This window comes from Anser cygnoides, chromosome Z (assembly GCF_040182565.1).
Source record: "Anser cygnoides isolate HZ-2024a breed goose chromosome Z, Taihu_goose_T2T_genome, whole genome shotgun sequence".
Classification (NCBI taxonomy): Eukaryota; Metazoa; Chordata; class Aves; order Anseriformes; family Anatidae; genus Anser; species Anser cygnoides.
In genome coordinates this window covers 61,862,779-61,878,686 of record NC_089912.1, presented here as the reverse complement: position 1 = coordinate 61,878,686, position 15,908 = coordinate 61,862,779, and the positions used below count along the sequence as shown (strand labels likewise).

At 41.4% G+C, this 15,908-nt stretch overlaps 1 protein-coding gene across 14 annotated transcripts in view; it reads left to right on the top strand.

Moving 5' to 3' along the window:
* Positions 1-15,908, top strand: part of ALPK2 (alpha kinase 2) — an 89,648-nt gene that overhangs the window by 2,841 nt on the left and 70,899 nt on the right. For all 14 annotated transcript variants that reach the window (XM_066987801.1, XM_066987807.1, XM_066987808.1 and 11 more), the window contains exons 3-4: positions 8,800-10,488; positions 12,261-15,147. In XM_066987801.1, coding sequence (XP_066843902.1) covers positions 9,070-10,488; positions 12,261-15,147 — 4,306 coding nt within the window. In that variant the 5' untranslated portion in view covers positions 8,800-9,069. The remainder of the gene's footprint in view (positions 1-8,799; positions 10,489-12,260; positions 15,148-15,908) is intronic.

Sequence of the window (15,908 nt, the reverse complement as noted above, 5' to 3'; positions counted from 1 at the left end):
TAATACAGTGTTTTGCTAGTTTGGTTTCTGACATTATAGGCATTTTGACAAGTTTGCTGCTCTAAATGTTTGATCTGATCACGGTGTCTTGAAGTATTTGTAAAAGAGTAATATGATTATAGTTATTATTTGTATTCTAGCATTAGAGATTCTGGTCAGAACGGAGTCAGAATTTCATTACTGTGAGCTACAGAAATGCACAGAAAGCGCAGTTGTTGGGAATCATTGTGTGCATGGGTTCTCACTACTCTTACCCCACCAAATATTAGACTCTGCAGTAAGCAAAGTGCAATATAAGTATTTAACCATACTAATGTGAGTAGAGTTAGCAGAGTTATAACTGAATTTTAGAATTTCAGTTTTTGTTGCCTCAGAGATTTTAACTTTTAAAAAGTAACAACATTGAAGAATGAGTGCATGATCACAACCTTTTTGGAAAGGAACACAACTTTTTTGGGAAGTGTTTTTACAGCTGTCTGGCACAATTCACTTTGGAAAGCTTGTGTAGACAAGGAGTAGAGAAAAGCAGATCAGAAATTTCAGGTGGAATTTGATTCCATCAGTACTGATGGATGTGCTGAAAAATTGCCTCACAGAAACATGCAAACATTGATGAAACTTTTGAAAGAAAACTTTTAATAAAAGCTTTGACTTATGTTAAAGGAAAAGTTTTTAAAGAGCATGTGAAAATAAGCATTTAAGTAGGGTAAAACATGCATGGCAACCTTTTTGGAAAAGAAAGTTATATCTTTCCAATAGTAAATACAAATATCTTGTATGAATTTCCATTCAGGGAATATAATAACTCATTTAAAAGATTTAAATTGGAATTTGTGTCTGTGTTTATAGTAGGTATTTTGTTTAACAGGAAAAGTCTGTTTTGTTTCATTTTGTCTTGTGAGCAGAAATGTGCTAAACTTGGAGAACTTACTACAAAGTGAAAAATCTCTGAGAGTTGGCCTGGAAGAGAGAGAAAAAATGCGTGTATTCCCAAACGTAAAATCCTGTTAGGCTGGGAACAGAGCGTGCATGGAATTTTGGGTAGTAGAGGAATGTTGTAGTTGTGCAAACTGTATGCGGGCTCTGTGCAACACAGTTAAGACATATTTGAGAAATATTTCCAGGGAGAAGGTGAAGTGAGTTAGCATTAACCTTGGAACGTGGCTGCATTTAAGCAGCAGACTTAGATTTCACAGGTGACTGGGTGGCAGGTTGTGTACCATACGCACGGTGCCATAGTAGTGGAAAGGACGTGTAAGGTTATTTGAGTTATTCGCCTATGAGGTCTTTGGGTCTGTGCAAACCAAGAGTCACAGTGATAAAATTGCAAGCAATCCAAGAGTCAGGGTCGTAAAAACTCAAGCTCTGTTAGCAGTGATACCTCATTTTACTCTGATTTTGCTACTGCAAGTTATTTGATATTGCAAGCTGCTGCAGTAACCATTCAAGTTACTCTTCCAGTTCTTAACCCTGGAAGTAAGTGTTCAAGACCAGGTTGGATGAGGCTCTGGCAGCCTGATCTAGTGGGTGGCAGATCAGAGTGCTGGGAAGATGTGTCTATTCCCACTGTATGATGGGAAACCCCTCCTAGGTTTTTCTTGGGATTATGTTTTTAGTGGAGGTTCCTTACCACTTTTATTCTTGCCTGTTCTGCTTTTGCTGCTGTCTCTCACTTTAATCAATATAATATTTATAAAATCATGGTGCCCACACCAACTAGATTTCTTATTGGACCTGCATAGTACACAACATTTCTATTCATCAGAAAAGAAGGTTTTGTGGCTGTTTGTTTTGGTTTGGAGTTTTGTCACGTTCATCTTACCTGAGGTCTGGTTATGTCAGCCACCTTTCGTTGTGGCTAAGCTACCTGTCAGCATCTCTAAAAGGGGATATATGCGTCAGTATATAGTGTGCCCCGGCAAGAGGAGAAGGAGCTGTCGGTACATCTAAAGCTTATCTGGATAGTCTAGGGGATTGTATTTGATTTTTCAAACGAGCAAGTCCAGTTCCCAAACTTTAGCCTATGGAGTAGAGCTAATACTAGGAAACTGTGCTGGCATTTGGAGAATTTGTTGTTTCAGACAACACTCAGGTATCTCAAAGTATCTCACTCAGGATGAACAGTGAAGCAGATAGGAAATGTTCCACTGACTTTCTAAACATGGTCTGTCGGATACGGAAGTGTTAACAGAGCAGGCAAGCAGACTGTATTACCCATGTACCTATATCCTCCTCATATACACGTATGTACGTAGGAGAAAGATTATGCTTCCTGTTTACTCAAGTCTCTCTCCAAGCTCATTTGAAGTGGTGTAGTTCTGTTTTCCTATCACAGTGGTGACATTTAGCACAGCTCTCTCTTTCTAGCTGTAAGCTCCTACCAAAATAGCCAAATGAAACCAAAAATCAACAGTGAGAACAAAGTAAAGAGCTTAATTCTGATGTTGGAGAAGCTCCCTCTGCCTCATGGAGACAGATTCTAGTTCATAACTAGTTCCCATATGTCCTGTCACTCCTGGTTTTAAAACATACTTCTTTCATCAGGTCTATCTGATTTAAATTAGTCTTTGTTACATAAAGAGAAATAAGAACATCCAACAGTCTGTGGGGGCTAATGTGCTCCAATCTCCATGCTCTGCAGGAGGTTTTGAACCAGAACCCACAATGGAATTAACTTCACCAGGAAAATCTTTTATCTGTGGTCAGTTTGGCACGCTTTTGTCATTATACCCCAGTTTCTGTAAAACATGCAAATCTGAACAGCTGCTTTGAAGCCAGGAGAATTTCATGCGGGGCAGAGGTTAAGTATCTGCTTTGGGACCTTGGCCTAAAACCAAGTTTCTCAGAAGAGCGACTGTAGAATGACCTGCTGCCTGCCTGCCTGCCTTTTTTTGATTTTCAATTGATAATAAACTGCTGACGTATATACTCGCACTTTGCATCTACTCTACTTGTTATTAGAAAAATAACTGTAATTCAAATACAATTAAGTACATATACAAAAAAGGCTGCAAACCTTTGGGTCAACCCTTTGAACCAAGTGGTACGATTACCATCAAGATGAAACCTGCTTACTCAGTTTGGCAAATTGAACTTTTGTCCCAGAGACAGACTGTGTTATAAGTCATATTTTCATTTGAGAGAGAATATAAATGTAGTTAGCTAAATGTAATATAATTACACTTGGATATACCCAAATAAATACAATAATAGAAATAACGCTCAGTTATGGTTCAGCTCAGCAATGGCTTTGTGCGCTGCCTAAGTACATCTTTATTATATACGATATAAAAGGACTTTGTCCATGACATTTTATGTAACGTTCATGTGTTACTTAATTCTGCATTCAAATTCATTTCATCAAATTTTAGTAGAAACTGTATGAAATGAATTTTTTCGCACGTTGTGACAGTCACCATTTTTTGTCTATTGTTTGTGTCCTCAGGAGAAAGATCTTTCATACAGTTTTAGGTGATGAACTGAGAACCATAGAAGAGTTTTGTTTTGGAACTCTGATACCAGCATCTGATACACACAGGGAGAAATCACATTGTGCCTTGATTACTTGTCTGTAAAATTGAAAACCCCAAACTTCTCTGCTTCTCTCTTCAATTTGTGTGTGGTTCTCTTGTACTTTTGTAGGAGCAATCTGACTGTGACGGCATTGTTTTGCACCAGGAGGTGCTGGTTTGTTACGATTTCTGAAAGAAACGCATGCAGACTGTGTGAAGCATCGCTTAGAACGCCACTTGCAGGGGTGCCCTATGAAAAGAGAGCAGTAGAGAGAATCTCACGTCCTTCAGAAGCTGGGTTCCCCGCACTGCGTGGGAGGGCGTGGGCCTCCAGTCACGGTGCAGTGTGCCACCCAGTCTCCATCCTGGAACGGTTACACCATGTGGGGCGTTCGTGCTTCTGTGGTGTGTGCTTAAAGCAGAGCAACTCCATTCATTTCTGAGATGGCCACACAGAACTAAAAAAAAAAAGGGTAGTGACAGAGTGAACGAGAAGTGGGAAGCTGGGAATTTCAGAGGTTTGTTGAGAAGCTGTGCAAAAGTCTTCCCTTGAAAGCTGCACAGGAAGTCTCTAAGAGCACAAATCTGCTCTGAACTGCACTGCCTGAATTGCTGGATGGATTCTGATGTGTGAGAGAGCGAGCAGTTTGCCTGTCAGCAAGCAGTGTACAAGCACCACAGCAGGACTTCAGAAATTCACGAGCTCTGGCTTGAAAAGCATGTCGTTTACAAAAATAGAAATAGATATGCCTCTTTTGATTTGTCTTTTGATTTTAGTGCATTTATGGTTCATGTTTTCAAGGTTTCTCCTTTATAGTGGTGGCCAGTGGGATAGTGATTCTTTTTTTCTGGAAAATGAAAACTATGATGTTCATATTTTTGGTCAATGCACAGAACCTTCAAAAATATGTTTGGGGTTTTTGATTCAGAGAATTAAGGGGGGAGACTAATGGTTTAGTCGTGTAAACTTAGACATGATCTAAGGAAGTTACAAGCACAGATTATTTATGGAGCTGTCCATTTCTCTCGAGTTTTCAGGTGTCGCAGACCTGGTGTCAGCTTGGTAGAAAGAAGCCAAAATACTGGCAGCAAGATCTCTCTTAACGTGAGACACAGGAGGGTTATCTGTTCTGTTCCTACATGTGCTGAGCTCAGATAATGTCTGTGTGGGCCGGTGCAGGTTCTTCTCTGCCACCCCGGTGTGCTGGTGTGGGCATAAAGCCGGGCACGGGCAGAATGCGCGCGGCCGGGTGGGGGCATTGGTGTTCTCACGTGGAGGTTTTCAGCGTGCCCAGGCAACGCTCCAGTTGTCAAAGCGTGTTTACATCTATTACATCTACAAGATTTAGGCCTAGGTGAGGTGCCCCTTGTGCCAGGCAGTATGCGGATGCACAGCGTGGTCCCTGACCCAAAAAGCCGGCACCGTGATGGTAAGGGAAGAGACAATACGTGGGCGCGGGCGGACAGGTCTGCCCAACGAGGGCAGCAGCAAGTGCATCTGAACGATAGGAGGGTCGAGTTTGGGGGTGGGCTGAGCAGGACTGTGCAGGGAACAGAGATTACATGATGAACAGGTAGAAAAAACTTCAGAGAGGTATTAAAGGGATTTTTTTTCCATTGGCTTTGGAGGAAATGAAGAGGAAGACAAAAAGTCCCTCCTAAAACACGTAAGCTTTCTGTAGGAATACCTTCCGTGAGTGTAAAACTGCTTACAGAGGAAGATTACCATTTTTGTAATAACTAAATAAAGTAGAAAAATAGGATGCAAGAGAGGAAATTAACTGCCATTTTTTAAGTTTAACCAGATTTATATATTTTTGTCAGTTAAAAAAACGTTGCCAACATTAGGATTAAGACCACAGTTTCTTATGAAATCAATAGAAGCAACTTTGGGTCCAAAATAACCTCCAAAAATGGCTATTATTAAAAAATTAAAGATAATTTCATGTTTTTTATCGTTCCTTTCATCTTAAAATATAATTTTCCAAAAATATTTTAGTTGCATTGTTAGAGCTTTCCACCAATCTACATTTGCCCTAGCTCATTCCCAGGCACAGTTCTCAAGCTGCCGTGCTCGTGCCGCTGCTTCCTCTTCCCTTGCCCTCGGTTCCCGGGGCACTAAGCTCAGGCAGCGTTGTGACCCTGGTGAAGAGGAGCCCACCAAACACGTCCCTCCTGGGGTCTCAGCTGCTGGAGCTGTCAGGGAGAGGCAGCTTCTCTGTGCTGGCTTCACCCCTTTGTTGTCTGTGTCATTTTTATGGGAGATTGCGAGTGGCTGGAGGGCGCTACGTAAGGCACAATATGTGTGCAGTGGAGACGGACCTGTGATGGATGGAGGGAGGGGAAAGGGAAAGCCAACATGTCCGGGGATAGCCACTGATTTACAACAGGTGGAAAATATGTTCGCAGCTCATCGGAGAACCAGCACAGGACCCTTCTTTCCATTTCCTGCTCAGACCTGGTGATGTTGGTTTCTCCTCCTGTGATGAGCAAGCACCTGGCTCAGCAAGTAGCATCACTGGTGTCCAGAGCAAGACTTGAGACAAGCAGCCAGAATACCTTACACCTTTAGATTCTCTCGTCTTCAACTGAATGTTCAAAGCCCGGTTTATTATTATTTGAGCTCATTTTCGGGTTATTTGCCAATAGCTGATGGTAAATTGTCATGATCTCCAGTTCATCTTTCCTTGGTGAATTTCTTTATATATTTTCTGTGACAAGTTTTCTTGAGGAGCCAGGAGGGTGATGTAGTACCAATCTTTTTCCTGTTTCTATCTAAATTCAGTAATTGACATTATGGTTATGTCTCATATCTTCTATTTTCTCTCCAAAATTTTAAAAAATATTCATGTTTCCATCTTAGGTGGAAAAACATTATTTATGGTGATTTTCCTCATGGAACATTATTTTGCTTTAATTTCCATTGTTGGATCCAACAAAATGCACAGCAATCTAATCTAATTTTCATATCAAGAAATCTGACAGCTCTTTTCCCCTTGATGTCAAAATGCAGCTGAACTAAGAAAATGATAGCTGTGTACTACAACTGCTTTGGTAAAGAGTATTCATGAGTTGGTCTGCATTAAAAATTGTTGCCAAGGCTCTTTGCAGCTGGGAAAATTACCACACTTTTAAAATAACTTATACCCTCCAAAAAAGAGGACAGAGGCATCTGGTCTTCTGAAAAGAAAAGATGAAAGCAGATTTGAAAGAAAGCAACAGGGAACATTAGGCAAATGCATATTTAAGAGGCGATGCGTGAATGCTGGGGGTTAATTCCATGGCACAGTAATCAAATGGATGAGGGAAAAATTAATCTCTACTGCTCCATTTTTTCCTGTTAAATATTTATATTTCTTAGAACTGAAATGGAAAGCAAAACGTGATCATCGATCTGAAAGGCTGAAGATAATGGGATCCGATGCCTTTTTTCTCCAGGCTCTTGTTGCACACACGGTTCAGATTGATGTTCAAAGCCCTGCATTCAGCACAAGTGTAGAGTATTGGCCCAGGGCCCACTCAACAGGTGTCCACATTATTTAAAACCAGCACAATATACACGATTTGTCCTCTTCTTGTCCTCTGTGGCAGGGAAGCCCTTATTACGATGGATTTTGAACTAGACTTCTTCTCAGGCTCCGAGGTGGCAGTGTGAGGAAGCCTGCACTCCGGCTTCCTGCCGCCTTCCTCCTGCGGGGATCACCCCAGCCCGTCCACGTGGCAGCAGCGCTGTGTGCAGCAGCGCACCTTTCCCCCACCAGCTCTCAAGCTCAGAGCATTGCGAGCCAAGGCACTGTGACCAGGCTGACCCGCACGGCTTTCAGGTGGTTTTGTCACCGTCTGTGCCTTCTGGCAACTCCCTGGCTACACCTCCGAGCTGACGATACACCTTTGTGGCACATCAGGCTTGCTCTTCAGGCCATCCTCTCCTGTTGGTCTTTGCTTCCTTGTATACTGGACCTTTGCCAGTTTATTCCAAGGCTAAATTGCCAAACATGTTTCCTTTCTGCTACCTCCTCCTGCTCCTCCTTCTCCAACCAGTATTCAGGCTGTACCAGAAGGCATGTACGCGCGTGTATATGGCACACATATATGTAGTATGCTGGCAGAGGGTGGTGCTGTTTCTCTCACCTGCCATTGTTCCTCCACACTCCTTTGTGTGTGTGGAGACAGACTGTTCATCACACAACCTAATGTTGCCCCTTCTGCTATCCCTCCCTTCAACCTTTTTCTTGTCCAGCCTTTCCCCTCCCAGGTAAGCCTGTGAAAAAGGTGTCTGTGACATGGAATGCATGAAGGAAATGAAAATATACCCAGCTGCTTTGTGCTGTTTGCATGAGAGGCAGGCAGATTCCAAGCAAGCCTTGCAAACACCTCGCTGTTTGGCCATCGAGCTCTAATCTAGCTCCCCATGTGTTTTCTTACTGACTGTGATCAGTGTCAGCAGTGAGCTGTGACACAAAGCTGGGTGCTGACAGGTCCAGTGGCTGCTCTGCTTGTGGCCCTGCAGGGAGCAGATGGCGCCTCAGAGCGCTTGAAAGGGCGTCGGGAAGGGCCACAGCCAGCGCAGGAGGTCTCACAGCCAGGACAGAGAGCTTACCAAGAAGGGACCTCATGGGAGAAGCAGGGGAGGAAAGAGAGAATGAACAGAGGTGTCTCTACATAGCGTCGTCAGATTAGCGGGCTGGCAAGAAAGGTTTTCCTGCTGTTCTTCATGTCATACCAGTTCTATGAGTTATTTTTCAGAGCATTTAGTTTGGCATCCTTTGTGAGATTGAATGCTTTTCTCTGATGAGGGAATCCCTGGACTGTGGAAAAGTTCATAGATTAGCAGGGATACTCTGTAGTGAAGAATCAGCCAGAGTGATATATATTTTTTTTATGTCCCTGTGATGCCAATGTGACTATCACAATACCTGGTAGCTGTAGGAGTCATGCACATGTGAGTATTTGCATTGGTCTGTATATTTCTGTTAGCAGTTAGAAACACATAAGTGACGTGCACTAAAGCATTTTTTGTGCTGCTGCTGGGTGTACGTGCAGGCATGCTTGGGAATTTGTCTTCCTAGCACAAATCACTTTGGACAGCTACACTATCTTTCCCGAAGTGGTTCTGCATAGATAACTGGATTATAGTTCCTGCTGTTAATGTTTGATCTTGATTTTTAGATCATTATGTTTCCTTTTTTGGAAATGCTTGAAACTGTGTGGTGGTTTACCATCTGTTAGAAAATATGTATACCCATTCTCAAAATCATGTTAAACTTCAGATTTCTTTTATTTGCAGGTGCACATAGCAAGATGCTGCACTTCATTGGACAGTATTTGGAAACTGGCAGCTAGAATGACCTGCTATTCAACCCTTGTTGAGAGGGAATCTCACACAAAAATCGGAACTTTCTCAGAATCGGTTGCTGACCTAAATGACAGTGGGAAGCTTCAGAGTAAAATCAGCAGAATGAGGAACATTTTTTACAATACTAGAGTTACTCTTAAAAGGGTGACCCCATGTTAATTTCAACAAATTTTAACTCACCAAAAGTCAGTGTTTCATTGCATGAGAAGCTCAAAAGTATCGTTCCCATGTGAGAAATCCCACAGACACTTGCCTAACATGGAAGACAACATGGATGCAAAAAATGTATTTGAAACACAGGAAAATATGTGCTGCCTTAGGGGTGTATCAGAGAATGGTGATGACCTAATTAATTTTAATAGTATGGTCTGTGTCACTGCTGGAGAAGCAGAGAAATACTGCATCAGACAGGTGCATTCCCACCCTACAGATCTAATCACTGATCGCAGAGACAATTGTTGCCCTAAAGTGGAAGATTCTGTTTCTTGTCCACCTCCAGCTGTCCAGGCACGTGAAAAGACTGGGTTCAGTAGACCTCTAACCACGAATGCCCTGTTGAGTGAGCAGGCAGATACTCCCATAGTAAATCAGAATTATTTTACAAAAGATGAGTCCGAAAATTCTGGCAGCATTTTGGAGGCTTATCCAAGTGTAAGTGATGATTTTTCTGATGATGTCCTAGAGTATTTTGAATGTTCAGATGTGCTGACAGCACATGAAAATGAAATCTGGGAAAAAAAATTACAGTTTTTATTAGAAAGTGGTGATGAAGATGATTTAAAACTGAGTAAGGATTGTGATGGGTGTGCTTACTTCCTCAGTGAAATGCCGTGTCTGTTCCGAGTGTCAGATAACACTACGCCTATGGATACTACCATTGGCTTCTGTGGTCATCACTCAAAATTCAAAGGAGTAAATGTAAGGAGAGACCCCTCTACATACAGCCAGTCAACTTTGCAGACAGAGATGACTCTAACTGTTGGACAACACCGAGATAAAACTACCAGTGTGAAAGACGAAGAGAAGGGTAAAGTGCCTGTCGCATCTGCTGTCATTGAAAATGAGTGTCTCCGAACTGAAGAAGAAAATAATGGAATTGGCCAGACAGATTTCTCAACCAACAAACCTCAGAACATGGATAATGTACATGCAAAGGCGGACTCCTTTACTGGTGGCATAGGTACTGCTTTGACAAATCAGGCTTCAGAGACAATGACAGAAAACAAGGTGGACGAGAACTTGCTGGGTGAAAGCTCATTGCTGCTAGAGGAGGGGAGAAGAAATTCATCGGAGGAAAATGCAAGGCATTCTGTCTCTACCTTAACAGAAACTCTAACAAGAAACCTTTTAAAGTTGCTAAACCCTATAGAGCTCTGCAGATATGTCGGTAATATAGGGCAATCTTTTCAGGCTGCTGCGGAGGTGAGGGAATCCAGTGCTTCGTTTCCCAGTCAGGAAGGAGGCCTTTCAGCACAAATTTGTGAGGAGACAGAAAGCTTGCAAATGCAGGCTGGTTTGTGTCGTACAGAAGAGGCGGATAAAGACTGTCATTGGGAACAGAAAAAGACTTGGGGCCTGTCTGAGCAAAATCAGGTGCCAGATGACAACGTCTCACCCAGGGTAAGTAAAATGCTTATCATTTAACAGAAAGAGTGGTTTGACTGATTTTGTTCCTGTTTGTCACAAAATAATGCAAATTTAAATTACTTTGAAAGACACTATTCATGAACTTCTGAATGACAGCTACGTCTGGGAAGGAAATCTGGTTTTGAAAAAGGCCCAAATAAACCATAAGCTGTTCTAATTATAGAGTGAGACCGATAATAGTAAGAGGCACTAATGGGACTCTGGACAGCTGGATAGGGAAATCTGATATTTAGGCTATTGCACAGGTCTTATCAAAGCAATGTTTCTTTCAACTCAGAAGGATTCTCACACCCCTGTTGTGAGCAGAGAACGTTTCGATTTACTTTCTTTTCAGTTCATACTCAAAGAACAAAGTTGTGTCCAGTTATGGAGCTGGAAATTTAAAACAAATAAACAGAACTTTGCTCTGAATTCTGTCAAGGGGATAATTTTATCCAGAGAATTAATGTTACAGAAGCGTATGGACCTTTTCTTTTTAAAAGTAAAACAATGAAAGATTTAGATATTACGTGGAAATTTAAAGAGCAATTACAAATCAAAAACCCAAATTGATACTCTCCAAGTCCTTAAATATTTTATGCTGTTGGGTAGGAAATTGACCAGGGAAATCAGTACAGATGTACTGTCTGATATGATGCCCCACCAGTTTTCATAACCAGGAGAATTGGATCATACTTTTTATTTCACATAGTAAAGTCTGAAGATATATATTTATGAGTATTAAATCATGAATAATCTTATTATCACCCACTTCACTGATTTTAAAGTGCACAACCAAGTGCACAGAAAAATAGTTATGACAAATAAGCACAAGCTTTTTCCACATGCTCTACTTCATCTGTATTCTTTAAGCAAAAATCTCTCCCAGTTCTGAATCATAGATTGACTTTAATCTGACCACTGGGGTGTCTTAAGCAATGGAAAATCACTGATTTCTTCTGCTTGAAAAGCATCCATAAGTTTCTCTGTTTTTATGGTACATAAAATTCCAATCACATTTTAGCAGCACTTAATGTTCTTATGATGGAGAATAGCCCCCTATTGGAATTAACCTATTGAGATTTTCTTGACAGTGTGTGTTGCCATGGTTTGCATGAGGCATTTTTTCATTTTTTTCCACTTGCGGTACAATCATTTAAATCCCAGAACCCTACTAGCACAGAGCAGCTGTTACGTTACTGTAAGTGCTGTGGCCAGGTTTCAGATTGGCGAGTTCAGATAAGAGTTCAGATTAGACTCCTGCTACCCGCAGCCAATAGGTATTAGTTCTTTAAGCATCCATGACGAAAACTCTGTATTAGTTAAAAATTAAGTAGGAAAGAAATATCTGCATACAGAAAAAGGCTAGAGATGAGCAGAAGCCAAAACCTGTGTTTTAGACAGTCCTTGGGCACAGGATAACTCTGTCAAGTGGTTAGCATACTCTTGTTCTGAGTATTACATTCATACCATGTGCCACAGATCCAACAGGCGAGTCTGGCAGGCTAGACTTGTAATTTGTACAAGTTTAAATACAGAACTATGATTTCTTCTTTCTGTCAGGGTAGGGTGATAGCTACAAACCAGAAACCTCAGATGTTGACAAATACTTAAAAAAAAAAACATCAACTAACCAACAACAACAAAAAAACCCGAACAACAAAAAACCCTTTCATTTCAATTTAGGACTACAGTTCAGGCCTGTGTCAAGCAGCAGTCCCATTTTTTAGTTCTATCACATTTCTCTTTTTTTCTTTTTTTTGTAGAATCAAGGTGCCAGTCTTAAAATCTCTATCCAAAATTGTGATAGAGAATGTATGGAGCCTGAAATAGCAAAGGAAGGCATCCTCATGACTTGTCAGAATGCAGGAACCATCCATTCAGCTTCAGAATGTACTGAAAAGCCATTACAAGCGAAAAATGGAAGTTTACAAACCTATTCGCAACACCGTGCTCCTTGTGATAAGAGACAAAGTTGTCGCCAACGAGTCTTCTGGGAACAAGGGAAGGATATTAGTAGTAATGGCAACAAATCAAAGAAAGACATTTCATCTCTTCCTTTATGGGACGCGGACTCTGTTCCTGATAAACAAGAAAGTTTATGTGCTGTTCTCTCTTCTGCAAAGCTATGTGATGAGCCAAAGGAGGGAGGGCAAAGGTATGGTTTTGATTCGCATGACGGCAATGACAGAGATACTCTCTGCAGTGTATCATGTGATGAATCTCTGTTTGAAGCTAATCCCAAGTCAGTTCTGGAATCTGGAGAACCTGGGTGCAAAGGAGATGCCGATTTATCTGCAGTGCATGACAAGCTCTGGAAACTTCTTCATGAAGATGACTCAGACTATCAAATCCCATTTGAAAACTGGGGAATCACAAGTTTAGAGGTAAGGCTGACAGATACCAAAGTCACAGAACCGAACTCTGTGCAAGAGACCTGTTCTGATCATCCTTTGCCCCCAGATTTCACAGAACAGCAGGAACCTATTACACAGCCACCTATTAGACAAAGAACAGAGAAAGAAGACTGCAGTGTCTCTAATGTCCTACTGAAAACAAATGAAGCGTGTAACAGTGCATCCATAGAAAACTTTTCTCTTACACAAGTGGTAGAAGCAGATGGTTTATGTATCAGTTCTAGCACTGGGAATAAAACAGAAACGGCGTCCACTTGTATTTCAGAGAATAGTATCTTCAATACAGAGGAGTGCTTGGAGCAGAAGCCAAATCAAACATTAATTGTCAATAATGGAGCCGTTCAAACAACTGTTTCTCGGGAAGGAAAGCTTACCGTTAATAACACTTTCCAAACATGTGATACAGATTCTCAAAGATTAAAAAATGCTCAGAGTAGTAACTTAGCATGCGATAAAGAAAACCCAGCTTGCATGTCAGATAAGTCACACTGGACAACTGGACAATTACTGCATACTGAGTGGAACATATCCTTGATAAATGAGACTATGACTGAGACCACAGATGAAGATGCTGGTAAAGACTGTCATTTTAAGGACTGTTACCCAGCAAGAAAAAAACTGTCATATTTCCCTGAGGAGAAAGTTATTTTCCCCAGTAATTCCTCTGTTGAAAATACCCATCAGTTTACACATGAAAAACACTCTTCTGTTAACATCATACATAGAAGTTATGAAGATAATTTACAAGAAAAAAGAAATCACTCCGAGTTGAATGCACAAAAAGGCACTAATTGTAGCAGTTATCATCCTTCAAAAAATTATGAGACTCAAGATTTTCAAGTTGTTTCTAATACACAGAAATACAGTTACCCAATGAAATTGCCTAATTTAATTAAGACTCCTGAAACCATAACGGGTAAGAATCTACCCCAAAATGTACACCAACTGACAGGATTAGAAAAACAAGAAGTGATATTCACTCCCTCTTCTGAGAATCCCCTTTTAACAGATTTTTTTGTAAAAGTGCCCAAATATGAACCAAGTAAACCAGGAAAAGAACAGAGAGACATTTTCATAGGTGATGAACAAAGGGTTGAAACATCCTGTGACTCTGGAGTTAGGCATGTTTCAGAGAGTCAGCCTGCAGTTTCCCCTCATAACGTGTCTGAACAACATTTATTTTTTGCTGACAACACTTTTAAGTTTGACAAAGAGTTAAAAACAGATTCTTTGAAAAGTCACACGTATGCCTCTGGGAACGTAACTTCAGTATCAGTTAGTACCCCGCTGCCTAGAAAGGTTCAGAATGAGTACTGCACAGTAGCAAAGGAAGATTGTGGAGACATCAGTAATCAGATGGGTCTCCAGCAACAGACCATAAGAGAAACATCACCATTCATACCTGTAAGCCAGTCAGAGGGCTCTCTTAACAGTGTAGCAGCAATGGGGTGTTCTGGCACAGGAAGTAACGTACAAACAAAATGCACACAAACTGCGGTCAAAGGAGATGAAAAATTGACTAAGTTGGAAGCTTTCTGCATCGCAGTGCAGGATCAGATCCATAGGGTACCTGAAGAAAATAAGGAGGAAGCAATCTTGTGTGGAAATAAACAAAAGATTCAAAGAACTACTGAATACAACCTAGATGCTGCTAAAATGAAGTCTCCTTTGCACGCTTTAATTAGCTCCAAGGCTCAGAGGCGGATTAGGAATAGTATCACTAAGCTGTCCTCTCCTGACTTGATCACTTCCAGCAAGCCAGCTGAGGTTGATTGTTCAATTAAGTCTACTGAGCATAATAAAGAAGAAGTCACGACTTCAGAGACTGCGGTAAGTGCTTTAGTTAACTTGCCAGCAGTTGATTCAGGGGACGTCTCTCTTCAAAGGCAGCCATCCTACAGCAGGACGCAGCCACACTCCTTAGCATTGACCGCATATGATCCGTTCTCAGTTAGCGTGGAAAGGCCAGAAAATCAAGAAGGGTCAAAGTCCTGCCAGACGTCACCAACTGTTGCTGAGTCTGAGCCCATCAAATGTAAACACACAGCAAAGAGTGACAATTTAGCTACTGGAGCAAAGAAGAAATTATCATCAGCAACACTGTCAAAGAAACCCCGACTGGAGGAGAGAGGAGATGTCAGCAAGGATCATAGCTGTGTTAAAAGTGAGGCAAACGTGATTCATAAAGAAAATAGAAAAGAGCAAAGGAAACTAATTTCAGAAAAGGATAGCAAAGGTAAGAGAAAACTGATTGTCATTTCTGTCCTTTCCCATCCTTCTGACTCCGGTAGGAAGTTCAAATTCGTTAAACCCACTGCAAGCCTCCCTCAGTTGAAATCTTAGCAGTCAAAAGTGTCCTGCCCTCACTGATGTTATTTACAGTTCTGTGAACTTAATAACTACCGCTATCCTCATGCCACAGAGCTGATACCTCCCTAGCATCCTTTTCCCTGCTGGCAAATATATTTATTGTTTTTTTATCCTTTTTGATAAGCCTACTTTTTATTTGTCTCTTCAAGTCAGTTTTCAGGGCGGTGTAGCAGGATAGTTGCACCTAACTGCACACAACACAGCAGCTGCAAGCCCAGTCCTAGCATGTCATTTTGTTCCTGCAGGGCGGTGTTCCCAGTAATGCTCCCACACTGCGGCTCCCAAATGCAATTACTCTCTCTTGGTTACCAAATGGTTTTATTGCTAGCAAAGTATTATTGTTACTTGTAGGGTGCCACTGATAAACATAATGTTTTGCAGTCCTGCCTGATGACTGATGGCTGGTTCTGTATGCCTTTTCACCACTATTGGTCAGAAATGACACTGATGAAATTAGCATTATTAAACTGACATAAGAAGCATATAATTCAGATGAGAATTGGGTTGCTTGTCAGAGTCTCCAGGAGATCGCTAACGGATAAAATGCAGACAGGAGTAGTAGCAGCGTAACAGCTCAACAGATGAGGTGTTTGTGGTTTCTATGGATACTTTGCAAGAGCCAAGGTC